Source organism: Natator depressus, chromosome 10, assembly GCF_965152275.1.
Source record: "Natator depressus isolate rNatDep1 chromosome 10, rNatDep2.hap1, whole genome shotgun sequence".
NCBI classification, from domain to species: Eukaryota; Metazoa; Chordata; order Testudines; family Cheloniidae; genus Natator; species Natator depressus.
In genome coordinates this window covers 81,824,149-81,839,805 of record NC_134243.1, presented here as the reverse complement: position 1 = coordinate 81,839,805, position 15,657 = coordinate 81,824,149, and the positions used below count along the sequence as shown (strand labels likewise).

At 45.0% G+C, this 15,657-nt stretch overlaps 1 protein-coding gene across 1 annotated transcript in view; it reads right to left on the bottom strand.

Annotated features, from left to right (window-relative positions):
* Positions 1 to 4,594: 4,594 nt before the first annotated feature.
* Positions 4,595 to 15,657, bottom strand: part of ADAMTS7 (ADAM metallopeptidase with thrombospondin type 1 motif 7) — a 142,044-nt gene continuing 130,981 nt past the window's right edge. Inside the window, exon 24 of the mRNA XM_074966661.1 lies at positions 4,595 to 6,660. Within this exon, the coding sequence (XP_074822762.1) occupies positions 6,497 to 6,660 (164 nt within the window). The 3' untranslated portion in view covers positions 4,595 to 6,496. The remainder of the gene's footprint in view (positions 6,661 to 15,657) is intronic.

Genomic DNA, 15,657 nt, shown 5'->3' with positions numbered 1-15,657 from the left:
GGCAGGAGTAAGATTTGATTTACATGGTTGGTGCTTGTATGGAGCAGAGGCCAGAGGCTAACTGCCGTGTAGAGAGTGAAAAGGTGGGTGAGGTAATTTCTTTTATTGGACAGCTTATTTTTACCCTCATCCCTCATTTCTCCTCTCATGCCTGTAGAATGTAGACATAGTACCTGTGGCGGGAAGGATTATCCCCTGTGATCCCAGTGTGGGGCCGATCCGCCCCCTCACAATACCCCTCGAAGGGGAGGCTGTTGCTGGTTGCTTTAGGCCTACCGCTTGGCTCTCTGCATCGTTAGCGAGGCCCAGCGTCACTGAGTATTGCCATAATGCCATGTCTGTAAGGCTGCAGGGCAGGGTCAGGTTTGTGAGCGGGAAGGCTCTAAGTGAGTGGGAAGCAGTAATTATTCAGTGGTGCTCTGATTCCAGTCTCTCCTCACTCTCACTGGCCGCTGGGAAGAAGTGGCATGTTTCTTCACTTGGCCCCTACTTCTGGCTGCTGGGAAGGGAGTGTTTCTCCTCCTGCTCTCCTCCTCCGCTTCCTGGATGTTTGGAATCACCATGATCCTTCCCCCTCCTTCCAGTCTGTTTTCCCACCCTCTTTTCTTGTGCAGTTTGGCTGTCTGAGTTCCCGAGTGTCTGCACTGGGTCGCTGCATGTCTGAGTGAGGCAGGGCTGCGGACCTGCCCCCCCTTAACTCCTGATGGCACCTGAAGAGCTGTGCTAGGGCCTTGGCCGGATTTCCCGTGAGGCACGTGCCTCAGGGCTGCTGGCGTTCTAATGGCGTCTAAAAGTGAAAACTGGGTTAAAAGTTTCATTTTTTAGGGAAAACACGAAGGTCAGCTGTGGGGAGGGGGAGGTGCTGAAGGTGCTGTGCCTAGGGGCAAGTAAGGTGTAAATCTGGCCTTGATTAGGGTGGGGTGCATGGTGCATCTTCTCCACCTTGCCTGGTGGCATCTTACCAGCCCGTTGGTCTCACAGGCATGGTGCCTCCTGCCACCATCACATGGGCAGTGCAGCAGGATTGCTCCTGCCCACCTCAACTCTCCAACCCGAAGAGGTGTAATTTGGACCATAGTATGCACCTGGAAATCTAAAACAATATTGCTTCCAGGTGCACATTCATTCCTCCTCCCTCATGTCCCCAGGCAGCTGTAGCTCCCTTACAGCTAGTAAGCAGCACCCCAGAGGCAGTGCTAGCCCATTAGGGACCCGAAGCAGGACTATTGTGGGGCCCTTCCCCCACAATATATAATAAAAAGTGAATAGGGGGGCCCTCTGAAGCTGCTCAGAGCCCTAAGCAATTGCTTACTTTGCTTATGCCTAGCACCGGCTCTGCTGCACCCATGTGTTTTCTAGCTGCCTTCACTGATGTAACACTAGTCTAATCGTTTAGCAGGCTCTCTCTGGAAAGGCAAACTGAGTCTTGTGTCAGATTACCAAGGGACACCTGATTTCCCCCTACATTGCTTCCATGTGTGACCTGGAGAGCAGGGCTAGTTAGTTTTGCTACATTAACAGCTTTGTGAAATTCTGCCAGGATGTTATCACACTGGAATGCATGGTGCACAAAGCTCTCACATGTAACCTGTGTCTTCTGCTGTTGGGGGTACATTTCATCATTGTAGCCCTCAAAGGCTTAAATTCCCCAAGAGCGAAGCATTTGTGTAACTTTACATCAACACCTCGGGTGTTTCTGTAGTGCCTGCTAGCTATATCACTCTCCAGCCAGTTCCCCAGGTCTGCCTGGTTTTCATGAATGAAAAATTCATCCATATCCGTATAGCAAACTTGACTGGCAATGCAGAGTGTTAATGACAGCAAAGTGTTTAGCGAGGCTTTTGAGTCTTTCCCACTGTTCTTTGCTTTTACAGGACCGGGTGAAAGAGGCATTGGTTTCACAAGATCTGGATCTGTGGTTGCCTTTGTGCACAGCACAAATGTTTCCAGTATAAAAGAACTATGATCTTTGTTATGCTTGAGCCATAGGAACATCCATTATTCTTTGTAGCCAGGACAACCAGCTAACACTCTCACTAAAGGGGTTCCCAATGGCTCTGTACTCAGGGAAGTAATGGACAATGTTTGGCACATGTAGTTCGTACACTAAGCATCGTTTTGTGGTGAAAAGGTTATTCCTGGCACAGGCTATTCTCAGGCATTAGAATCCTTCTGGATAGCTACAGGATAGCCCCTGAGTGCTTGGGCTAAGTTAAGCACACAGATACCGCTGTCTCTTTTGACAGAGGTGTTGAATGGCTGAGGCTATGTAAAGGAAGGCATATACAGCTGTGCATGCGACAGAGCCGTCACCTGTATGATACCAAGAGACACCGAATTGCGCTGGAATTCTGCTCTGCTTTGTCATGAATGTGAACTGACCTCCAAACGGCAACAAAGAAGGGCATATAATTAAGGCATATATACACCATGCCAGTGAGTCTATGATTCAACAGGTTTCAGAGTAACAGCCGTGTTAGTCTGTATTCGTAAAAAGAAAAAAGAAAAGGAGTACTTGTGGCACCTTAGAGACTAACCAGTTTATTTGAGCATGAGCTTTCGTGAGCTACAGCTCACTTCATCGGATGCATAGCATATTGTGGAAACTGCAGAAGACATTATATACACACAGAGACCATGAAACAAAACTTCCTCCCACCCCACTGTCCTGCTCGTAACAGCTTATCTAAAGTGATCATCAAGGAGGGCCATTTCCAGCACAAATCCAGGTTTTCTCACCCTTCCCCCCGCCCCCCCCAAACAGACACACATACAAACTCACTCTCCTGCTGGTAATAGCCCATCCCTCTTTGAAACCTTTCTTTATAATGCGCATGATAATCAAGGTGGGTCATTTCCAGCACTAATCCAGGTTTTCTCACCCCCCCCCCCACACACCCCCCTCCAAAAACCACACACACAAGTTTGTGTGTGTGGTTTTTGGAGGGGTGTGTGTGTGTGTGTGGGGGGGGTGGTGGTGAGAAAACCTGGATTAGTGCTGGAAATGACCCACCTTGATTATCATGCGCATTATAAAGAGAGGTTTCAAAGAGGGATGGGCTATTACCAGCAGGAGAGTGAGTTTGTATGTGTGTCTGTTTGGGGGGGGGGGGGGGGGAAGGGTGAGAAAACCTGGATTTGTGCTGGAAATGGCCCTCCTTGATGATCACTTTAGATAAGCTGTTACGAGCAGGACAGTGGGGTGGGAGGAAGTTTTGTTTCATGGTCTCTGTGTGTATATAATGTCTTCTGCAGTTTCCACAATATGCTATGCATCCGATGAAGTGAGCTGTAGCTCACGAAAGCTCATGCTCAAATAAACTGGTTAGTCTCTAAGGTGCCACAAGTACTCCTTTTCTTTTTTCTTTTTATGATTCAACAGAGAGCTTCAAACTGGCCTCACATAAACAGAATACCTACAGCAGAATACATCACCCAGAGCTGGAAACATTCCTTATTCTGTTGGTTTCACTCTGAGTTAGAGGATGTAGCAAAATCCAGTGGTGTTTCTCTACACTGATGTTGAATTGGAAAGTGCTGTAGGAATATTTTTGTAGCATGTATACAGTTGCTTCTGTTATAACTTGGTGTGCAGGTGTTGGTTGGTGTGATACTATGCTTGAATTAAATATACTTGAATGAATACTTCTGTTTAATTGTACAATGTTCATCCTTGTCAATTCAATAGCTCAGTTTTGAAGGCTGCCATGTCTTTTTGATGAAATGTGGCTAGTGCCACTGGATCTGCTCACATATTAATTAAAATAAAATGATGGTCCAATGCTCATTTAACGGAGGGTCACATGTTGAAAGCCAAGTTTTATAACTCTCATGTTATGGAGAATCACTGCAGCTATGTGAGAATTCGCCATGATAAGTAAAAACAAAATGGCTGGGAAGAAGCCATTATGACTAGTTCCTTCTAGCAGCATGGGATGTGTGCACCATTGAAAGAATTGTCTTTTTTACTCTAGATTTCTCTTCCTCATCAGCAACTTATATTTTTAAGTTTCACAGCATTTTGACTACCTGAACCAGTTGTATCAGGTATCAAACCTTCCATTCATCATAAAATATATGGAAATACATATATTTTAAAGGAGAATTTCAATAATTCTGTTGGAGTGTGACCATCTAGATTTCCAAGTAAGGTACTTATGTTCGTCAAAGTGTCAAAATTAGCAAATTTGCCAAACTTTAGTCATCTGTGTTTTGGATACCCTGGGCCACTTTGAAATTTGGACTGTCATTGAAAATAACCTGTCTGGCACAGGGGTAAAATCTGCAAAAGCACCTGAGTGACTTTGAAGTCAAAAAGAGTCCTAAGCCACCTAGGTCCTTTCACATTTTTACCCCAAATCTGCATATATCTACATGCTTTATATTTGATATCACAACATTAATAATAATTTCCAGCAGCAGCCTCCAGGTATTTTCTGAAGCATCCTGATTGTTGGTTTCTGCTACAGATATAAGAGGAAGGTTGTCAGGCAACCAGCGCCTTCATGGTGTATAAATTTTCTCTATGGGATTTTAATGAAAAATTATTTGAACAGAGAGAACAGAGAAATCTGCAAACATTAAATTTCCTTTTGTAACAGTTTAATTTAACACACTTGTGAGCTACAGCCATTTAAAAAAACAACAAACTTAGAAACTATTTCTCAGTAAAATCTTAGAGCCCTGATGAATACAACAAAATGTTGCACAGGACGGCACGATTGCTGGGAAATAAAACAAGACCGTACACAATCTCTTTAAATATAAAAAATTTACATCAGCTTGGAAAGAAACAAAATACAGGTGGTAAAGTGATGGGCTGCAGTTTACACACACATTATACACAGGAATTCCCCTTGTCATCTTGGCAATTGTACTGAAAATGACTTCACACAGTACAAATCAGGGTGGCACTAGAAAAGCTTCACTTATTCTGAACGGTACAATTGTATTGCACAAACGTCATTTAACTGACACTGGGCTCACTCCTACTTCAATTAAAATCAATGGCAAAATCCCATTTATTTCAGTGCAAGTAGGATTTTATTCACTGTCTACAATTATTTGGTCTTTTTTGAAGAGTAACATACAAATGAATGTTTTGGACCTTCTTCCAGGGACCAATATAATATGTCCTTCCTAATACACTGAGGGATTAACATACAGTCACTATTGGACCCCGGACAGATAAGAACAATGCCTGCCTTGATAATTATGTACCATTTCCTTGTACAATATTGGACAGTCTAGATAAAAGAATCAACTAACTTTAACGAAAATAAAGCTATATAAGCAGAAAGAAGATTTTTAAATTTGTAGAAACAAAGACAAAATCTTAATTAACCACCAAACTTATACAAAGTGTTGTAATCACATGCAGAAATCCAGTTATGCCATTAACAATCCAATTTGTCATTTGTGCCTTCCAGAGGAATAATGTGGAGAAGGTAAAATAGCAGTAGATGCAGTTCTAATACATTGTTCATGACTTAGACTAGGATAGTATTCTGGACTCTTTACAAATATATGCCGGGGACAATGTAATTTTTCCTCCAACATAAATTTGTCTCTTCATTCATGTGTTGATGTCCTCACCCCTTTACCCTCCATCAAAACATGCTCAGATGTACCCTCACTTTTACACAGAAAACCAGCAGCAGCATTAAAAGGGCGAGGAATACTCAGACATACTGGAGGATCTGCAAGCCTAATACTCTTGGTGATAATGACTAGTGCAGGTATTTTGCTTCCTTGCTCACTTTGATCTGTCTCAGTTTCTTAAATTATGTAGAGCTAACTTCAATTTGTAAACATTCTTCAGTAAATTACAAAAGTAGGTTGCCAGCTTTGAGTCCCTCAAGAAAAAAAAGAAAAAGGCAAAAGCTACACTGTTTGGAATCATAGATGCTCACTTATACATAATAATAAAAATAATAATAATAATTAATAATAATAAAAAGTCACTTGGTCAGAGTTTTGTGCTGGCCTGCCAACACCAACCAAAAGCTGAAAATGTCAAATGACAGCACCATGCGTCTTTTAGAGAGATCTCCCAAAAATGTTTGCTATTCTGTTTTAAGTTTGTTTCCTAAAATGTTCTCTTGTATATTGTCTAACATTAGGCATGACACGAGATACGGAAAATTGTATCTGTTTTCAGCTACTTGCTCGGAAACAATACATTTCTCCATGGTAACTAGCAGGACTTTGAGTGCTGTCTAGTGAGAGCTAGGCTCTGTTTCTCAGACTGATCATTTGAGCACCATGTAGTGTAGTTTTTTTAAAAAAAAATCTTCCCTGTGTTTTTAAAGAGCACCGTACAAAATCCCCAGTGGAGGAACTTGTAGCTACATTCTGCATTGCTATTTGAACAGACCATGTGGCAAAACCTAGTTTTAAGGAGTTCCTTTTGTTCACTGCATAATGTATGTTCTCTTGAAACTTCTACAGCTCTGTTTTTCCCCTCCCCATAAAGGGTCCTTCTACCTAAATGGTTTCACCTCCTGGAGACACGTTCATTCCCACGATCCCGAGCACTGTGACCATGCTGGCGGCAGGTTCGGCAGCACTGCACGTTGACAGTTGGAAGATGGCATCTTCCCAGAATCCTTAGGGTTTGACAAAAACTGAACGTGAGGCGGTCCCGCTCACAGATGAAGGCTGAAGGAGAAAAAATGAAGAGACACAAATCATGTTACCCTGAATACAAGATTTGATGCAAAAGTCTGTATTTGGCTGACAGTAAAGTAAATATAGGAACAAAGACCAGCGCAGCCCTGGAAAGTGGAGTCCTCTTTCCCTTAGGGCTGAATGTTCAGATTTGTTCCCATCTAATCTAAGTGCCAATGGAAACTCACCCATCGCAGATAAGGCCTGTGACATCACCTTAGCAAAATCAAGCAATTAGAATAATTGTATTTATTCATTATTTATCAGTCATGGGGCCACAAAGCTTGAGTAGCAAAATTTGCATAGATGGGGGCGGGGCTCTGTGCTAACATCAAAGAGACAGAATCCTCCCCCACAGCGACTTCATGGGATAAGGCTGCCTGTCTTTGGGACTCTAAAAGGCACTGGGGTGGCTAAGTTTTGTCATATGTCAATTTCACAGCAGGCTCTTTAATCAGACATGTACTGCTGCAATTCCCACTGAAGTCAGTTGGAGTGGATGTCATTCAGCTCCTTGCAGAGATTACCGGTAATCAGTTAATGTCTGGAAATGGCTTTGAAGTCTTAAGTGCTATATAAATGCAAATTATTATTATTAGTGGGACTCATGGCAGGTCTGTACCAATGATTTTATCTGCCTGAGTCTGTCCCTTAACTGTTCTATCTTTATTTCCAAATCAGTGAATTATATGATAACGGTCAATCGGATCATAAGTATGTGGCACAGTGCAGCATTGTGGATGCCAGTCATTCACCTTACTATTGGAATTCAGAGGAATGCTTCCAGGTGACTTCTGGGTATGAATGCTCCATCCCCGGAGTCTGTATGGCACATAATTTTCATAGGAGTGTTGAGTTCTTTTACATTCTTACAAGAGCACCATGAACTAACTGGATGGCTTTTAATCAGAATAACATCAGCTTTTTGGCCTTGGTTTAAGATACTGTCCATTATGGATTACCGCATCACAGTAGCATTCCTTGACAATATAGTCACAAAACCCTGCTGGTCTAACTATGATCTTCCTCTAATCCTCCCATCTTCAAACACGAATTTAAAACCATCAGTGTGCCCCAAATCTTGTTTGAGTCACGGGTCAGCTGTTAATAAACGCAAACACTGTCCCCTCTTGAGTTTTTATGCTAACACTCTGCCTGTCTCAATGGGAACATTAGATTTATGCTGCACAGGAATCAATCAGCTCAGTGAGCAAGGTCACCTGTGAGTTTGTCATACTCACCAGATTAATGCTCCTCTCGTTCAGCTGAAATATTCCAAGCTGTCATGAAATTTTAACTAGCAATGGGCAAAGCTCAAATGGCTCAGTGCCCTGGTTTTCCACTCCTGCTTGTCCCTTTCCCTCATGGCCCTGCCCACGCTGCTGCTCTTCCCGCCTCCGCTCCACCTCTTCCCCCCTGATGCCCCCCCTTGCTCTGTCTCTTCCCACAAGGATCCCCCCACCTGCTGCTCACAGCTCTCTGCCCCCTCCCCTGAGGCTCCCCCACCCGCTGAGGAGCGGCAGGTGGAGGGGGCCTCAAGGGAGGGGGCAGAGAAGTGCGAGCGGCAGGGGACTTAGGGGAGGGGGCCAAGAGGGTCTGGGGTGGAATGGGGGTAGAGTGTGGGCAGGGCCTCAAGGGAGGAGGCTGAGCAGGGGGCAGTGCCACAGTTCAGGCACCAGTGGGCTGCCCCACTTCTAGGGAGCTTCCGGCGCTCGCACCCAGCCTCCCCAAATTCGGGAGTCACGTTCCGCCCATGTACATGGCTACTTTAAACACCATTAAATCACAGCACCTCTGTCTAGGTCGACTTCCCCCTGTAATCTATAGGAATTACTAAAGTAAATGGACTCCTTCTTAAAAGGACAATTTAGATCCTTCCCAAGGTATAGAACTGATGTGTGGTGGTGGAAATCTGCTAATTCACTCTCTGTATTGTCCACTCTTGGGCAACACCCTCTTATAGATTCACGACTTTAAGGTCAGAAGAGACCATCATGATCATCTAGTCTGACCTCCTGCACATCACAGGCCACAGAACTTCACCCACCCACTCCAAGGGAGACCAGAATTGTACACACTATTCCAGGTGAGGTCTCACCGGTGCCTTGTATACTGGTACTAATACTTCCCTGTTTCTACACCCAGGTCTTTCTCCTCTGTCACTTCCAACTGATACATCCCCCAAAATAGCAAAATTCTTCTGGTTAGTCCCTAAATGCATAACTTTTCATTATTAAATATCATCCCATTTCTATTACTCCAGTTTACGAGGTCCTCCAGATCTTCTTGTATGATATTCCAGTCCTCCTCCGTATTGGTAAAACCTCCCAACTTTGTGTCATCTGCAAATTTTATTAGCACACGCCCATTTTTTGTGCCAAAGTCAGTAATTAATAAAAATGTTAGATGAGATTGGTCCCAAGACTGATCCCTGAGGCACTCCACTAGTAACTGCCCTCCATCCTGCAGAATTAAACACTTGGACAAGTCTCATAGACTCAGAAGAGGTCTGATTACTAAACACAAATCTACTGTTATTTACACTGTTATCCTAAATTTACTATCACGATTTCGTACTGAATTGGAGGGATACTGGTCATTGACCATCACTTCATGTTGCCTCAGCTCAAGGGACAAAAGGTTTTGTTTAGGGAAAGGCCAATGCCCTGCTTCCCAGGAGAGAGAATTTTATCCTCAGTTGTTAATGGAAAGAATGTTGTGCAATGTGGAACGCAGAGACTGTTGTGCCCATTTCAGATTCCACACTTGGCCTCCCAGCCTCTCACTAACAAAGCCAATCTGCTTTTTAAACGAATTTCCTATTTCAGTGGAGATCTTTCCTCTCTCTCTCGCTCTCCCTCAGCTATTCCTGCTTGGCAATAACTCTTTGGGGCTTGAAAAACCTGTTTACAATAGACTAAGCCCCTAAATGCCAGTCATTATCCATTAATTCATTTTGCTGGCTCACTGGTGAAAAGCTGTTTAAACACCCTACCTCTACTATCCTTCCCCTCAGGGCATCTACTTAAAGGGAGCCCCCATTAGCTAGAAGCTGGCTGCTTTGCATGGTTACAATGTCCAGCCCAGTCAGCAGAGTTGCGGAATCCATTCAAACTCCTTGAAAGCTGAGATGTACTAAAATCATTGGCTGCTGGGGGGGTGAGTTTGAAAGCCCAGGCTGCGGTTTTCAGGAACTCCACATCCGTGTGTGTGTGTGAACTGGCTCAAGATCTTAATGAGAAATCTGCTCCCTATCTGGTTTCTATAAGCAAAGGGCCAGGTTGTGAGTGGCTCTTGCCTAGGTTTACAGGATACCCAGAGCTGTCCACTTCCCCCATTCCAATCACCATGCAAAGGCTAGCACTATAGTCCTGGTGGATCTGAGGGGCTGCTTTTAGCCTGTCCCCTGAAGTGGCCTGCACCTCGCTACAGGACCAGATGTCAGAGTGTGATGGCATTCGGCACCTGCCCAGAGATTCTGTATCCCATAGTCTGGCCCCTGAGCCATAGAGTGCCTGAGCTGGCCTTTTTCCGCCTGAGTTTAATGGGTATAAAGCAGATCCTTAGCATTGCTTTAACGGGTTTGTTCGGTAAGTGATTTAAAATCATGGCAGATACTGTAAATGCAGCAGAACTGGTACTACAGAAGCCATCACGGGACACTTTCATACTGGCTCAATAGTCAATATGGGTTGGTTTTTTTTTAGTAGACATCAGGTATTTTCACAGAGAACTACAGACATTTGAGAAAGTGGAGTAACTTCATTGTGTTTCTTCATTGTTTATAGCTTCACAGACTTTACGGCCAGACAGGACCATTCTGACCATCTAGTCTGACCCCCAGCCCAGCACAGGCCGGAGAATTCCATCCTGTAAATTATGCATCAAGGCCTAACCTCCACTTGAGCTACAGCAAATCCTTTAGTAAGATAGCCAGCCTGGAGTTAAAGGCTTCAAGTCACGGAGTCTTCACCATGTCCCTCAGTAAGTTGGTCCAATGGCTAATTACCCTCACTGTTTTAAAAAAAAAATCCCACCTTATTTCCCTTCTGAACTTGTCTAACTTCAAATCCTAGCCATTAGAGATTGGCTTCCCGTTCCTAAACATGTCCATGGCACTAGGCATTGAATTCTGAAAGCACTGCTTGCAAAATGAGCTCCCTGGGAACAGGGCCGTCCCTAGCTATTCTGGGGCCCTATGCAGCCCCCCATGGGGTGTGTGTGTGTGGGGGGGAGCCAGGACTCTGTGTGGGGGGGCAGGGCTGGCTTGGGGGGCAGGGCGGAAACCACCCCCCCAGCACTCACTGGTGGCGCGGCTGGGGCTGGGTCGCTGCACTTCCCACCGCCGGTGAGTGCAGGCCCAGCCCTGCTGCAGAGCTCAGGGCAGTAGGGGCGGGGCTGAGGTGGAGCAGGGGCGGGGGCTTTGGGGAAGGGGTGGGGTGGAGTGGGGGCAGGGCTGGGGTGGAGCAGGGGCGGGGGCTTTGGGGAAGGGGTGGAGTGGGGGCAGGGCTGGGGTGGAGCAGGGGCGGGGGCTTTGGGGAAGGGGTGGAGTGGGGGCAGGGCTGGGGCGGAGCAGGGGCGGGGGCTTTGGGGAAGGGGTGGAGTGGGGGCAGGGTGGGGTGGAGCAGGGGCGGGGGCTTTGGGGGTGGGGTGGAGCAGGGGCGGGGGCTTTGGGGAAGGGGTGGAGTGGGGGGCGGGAAGAGGCGGGGCTGGGGCGGAGGCTTTGGGGAAGGGGTGGACTAGGGGCGGGGTGGGGCGGAGCAGGGGCTGGAGCAGCATGCAGCTGCGCAGGGCACCAGGAAATTGCCCCAAATTTCCTGGTGCCCTACGCAGCTGCGTACTTTGCGTATGGGTAAGGATGGCCCTGCCTCGGAATTAGGGTCTTGTTCTATCTCCCCTCCTCACAGCAGTTATCCCTGTGCGTCAGCAGGCCAGCTTCACGGTACAGGCCCCATGGGGAGGTGGTTCCCTCAGCATGTTTGCTGCTCTCTGCCAATGTCAGGCCATAAGACATACTTGTGTCTGGAGTGGTTTGTGTCCCACTCCCAGACGCTGCAGGGCATGGGTCTATTGAGAAGTAAGCCAAATATCTCCAAAGCCTCTGAGGAAAAACAAAAACTTTGCAAAAACACTAAAAATTATGGACTGAAGAGAGACACTGGATTGATGGCTAATTACAACAATCTGTGACCCAAACCTGCTCCGCAGAGCTGCTTCGCCCCTCCCTTTTCCTCCCTATGACTGGACGGGGGTTAACAGGGCACTTCCCCTTGAATGACAGGTTTCAGAGTAGCAGCCGTGTTAGTCTGTATTCGCAAAAAGAACAGGAGGACTTGTGGCACCTTAGAGACTAACCAATTTATTTGAGCATAAGCTTTCGCGAGCTACAGCTCACTTCATCGGATGCACCTTGAATGGTCTCTTGAAATAGGTGTTAACTACTTGTGCTAAACTATCTGTTCCACCTTGTTTTTAGAAGTGGCCTGAGTCAGGGCTTGTCTTCACGTACAGTGCTGCAGCTGCCCCGGCCTGGCTGCTCCGCTGTAGTGCTTTAGTGAAGATGCTACTAAACTGACAGGAGACTCTCTCCTGTCTGCGTATTTAATCCAGCTGCCCGAGAGGTGGTAGCTAAGGCGAGAAGTGTTTTTCACACCCCTGAGTAACGCAATGATACCGATATGTTTGTAGTGTAGACCTGGTCTTCGACTCCCAGACTTGAGGAAGAGCTCTGTGTCAGCTTGGAAGCTCGTCTCTCTCTCACCAACACAACCTGGTCCAATAGAAGCTATTACTTCACCCACCTTGTCCCTCTAAAATTTTTGCCACATTTCAGCCTGGAGCAACCCCCTTGAAAGTAAAGGTGTGTGATGGAAATCTTAACAGATCATTGACCCTCTGGGTTATAAAACTGGTTAAAACTGTTCATTTGAATGCACAAGTTCACAATCACAATCTTATGCCATTATCTCAGTCACTTACGCAAGTGAAACCATTTCACCTCTACAGGGTTCAGTAATCATTTACTCTTCAACAAGAGGAATGACCTCAGGTTAACCCAAACCTGCTGAATTTCAGGTTCCTGTGGAATTTCTCAGTTTTGCCTCTAAAATCTCAGTACTTACAGAACTTCCGCTTTGAAAGTGACACTGAACAGAAGAGAGAAGGAGAAGAAGAAGTGTCCTCTGTAGGGATGCTGCAAAGACGACAGTTCTTGAGCTCTCCATAATGTTCATTAAGCACTGAGGTTAAATAGGTGGAAACGAAAAAACAAAAATATCGCAAAGAGGTTGAAACAGCTTGCCTTAAAAATACCCAGTGCTGTAGCCGACCAGCACTCTAGCTAGCCAGAATTCCCATAAGGTTTGTACTGCAGCCCTGGGCAACGAGCACTAAAGCGTCGAGGGGATACTGAGATTGACATCCATTGGGCACTGTGTATTTTTTCCAATGTTTCAATTATTTATAGATTCATAGAATTTCAAGGCCAGAAACAACCATCATGATCATAGTCTGACTTCCTGCATAATACAGGCCAGATAATTTCACCAGCTAATTCCTGTGTCAAGCCCTTAACTTTTAACTGTGCGAAGCTACAGCTCTTAGAAAGCCTTCCAGTCTTGCTTATGAGACTTCAAATGAAGGAGATCCTACCACATCCCTTGATGAGCGGTTCCAATGATTAATTACCCTCGCTGTTAGAATGTTGGATCTTGTTTCTAGTCTGAATTTCTCTTGCTTCCAGCCACTGGATCTCATTATGCCTATGTCTGTTGTTAAAGAGCCATCTGCTATCAGAAATCTTCTCCCCATGTAGGTACTTGTAGGTTACAGTCCAGTCACTTCTAAACTTCTCTTTACTAAGCTAAATAGCTTGAGCTTCTTTAGGCTTCCACTGTGTGATCGCTAATCATTCTTGTAGCTCTTTTTTTAACCCTTTCCAATTTGTCAGCATCCTTTTTAAACTGCAGACCCCAGAACTGGACACAATATTTCATTAATGGTCTCCCTAATGCCGTGTTCGAGGTAACACCAGCTTCTTACTCATATTTGATATTCCACTGTTTACACATGTGTTAGCCACAAAGGTGTGATTTTTATCGAACAACAACAAAAAAAGATTTATTCCAGATGATTTACCTGAAGGTGGTGTTTGGCCACGTGTTACACACACTATCACAATAATTTTCCTGCCTACCTTACTTTTCACTTGGCTTCAATTTTTGTGTGTGAGCCAAGTGGTGACACCTCTATTGCATTTATAGTCCCTGTACACTGAGTGGATAACTTGCAAGGGGTCTACTCTTGTCCTCAAGAAGATTAGATTAATTATATCATCAGAGATTACAAAGGTGAAAAGACTGTTGCATAGCACACTGACGGTTGGGTAGGAGACTCCATCCCACCTTGGTGGACTATGACCTGGCCTTGGTTATGCACACCTTTGTCACCTCCTGGCTGGACTACAGCAAAGCAATAGATCTGGGCAGGAAATCACCTTCCCTATGGAAACTCCAAATAGTACAAGAACATGGAAGTGCATCTTCTCAGCAATGGCTACCGTGAGCACATCAAACCTGTTCTCTGCTCTCTGCACCGGCTTCCAATAGAATAGAGAGTTAGTCAAGTTTTTGGTTCTTATCCTCATGGTTATCAATGGCCTGGGCCCAGGATATTTAAAAGAGCCTAAAGCTCCATGATGAAGATTGCATCCGATGAAGTGAGCTGTAGCTCATGAAAGCTCATGCTCAAATAAATTGGTTAGTCTCTAAGGTGCCACAAGTACTCCTTTTCTTCTTGCGAATACAGACTAACACGGCTGTTACTCTGAAACCTGTCATGATGAAGATTGTGGTTGTCAGCTCTGCTCCTCAGGCAAAATGGAGCTTTCTACCAGCAGGCTAAACTGGGTCTGTGCAGCAGACTGAGCACTGTCAAGGTCTGGCCTCAGGCTGTGGAACAAACAACCACAGGAATTAAGGACCATTACGAACCTGCCCCTAGTTGGTTATCCTTACTTAACAGCCACGGAAAGAAAGATGCTTATTCCTGTGCTGGGAAAAAAAATCTACTTTTCCAGATCTCTAGAGGGCGTCCTGTGATTTAGCCCTGCTTTCAGTTAAATCTTTGTGTTTATTTCTTTAGAATCCTAACTAGCGATCTGGATGCAAATCCCAAATTACAAATTTATTCCAAACATTAGTCTAGAGCAATTGCTTAAAAAAAAAGGCGGGGGGGGGAGGAGGGGGGGCTGGCTAAAGCCAGGGCTGTGCTGACATGTTAGGAACTGAAAACTTGTTTTGTTTTTTCAAGTTGGCATGAAAGTCACTTTAAATTTCATTTCAACGGCTGCCATTCAGACATAGGCATTTACTTTTATGCTGGAGGGGGGAAAAACTTCCTGGTATAGGTTTTGTAATAACAAGGAAAAGTTCAGCGTTGAGCTGAGTTGGCAAAACCAGAGAATTAAGCTTCTGACCTCTGGCCTTTGTGATTTTCTGAGTCCCAGTTCTGACTTTAAAAAGTATTATCCCAGTCTCCTGCCTCTCATAGAGCTGCCCAGACTCTATTTCCATATTAAAATTAATTGTGCAAACCTTATCACAGAAAATTTTATATATGTATTTACTAGTGTGTGTGTATTTGTGTGTACACAAATGAATTATATATACTTATATACATACACCTATATACCTCTCTCTCTCTGTATCCCTCTCTCTCATGTAACACATTTTCTCACCTATGCGATGGTAAAGTTGTGATTGGATTTTTCTAATGCTGAAGCAATCCCCTCTCAGAATGTCAGTCTAGAAGCACTGGGACTTCTAGCCAGAAGACATTTTTTTGTTTTTAAAAACTAACTTCCTATCTCTTTTCAGTCATGTATCCAGTGTGAGATGCATTGGTATTAACACAACACATCCACCCTTGGTGTTCCCTCTTGTGGCACTGAAAAGCGTGTTTATGCTGCAGTGATTAGCCCATTAATAA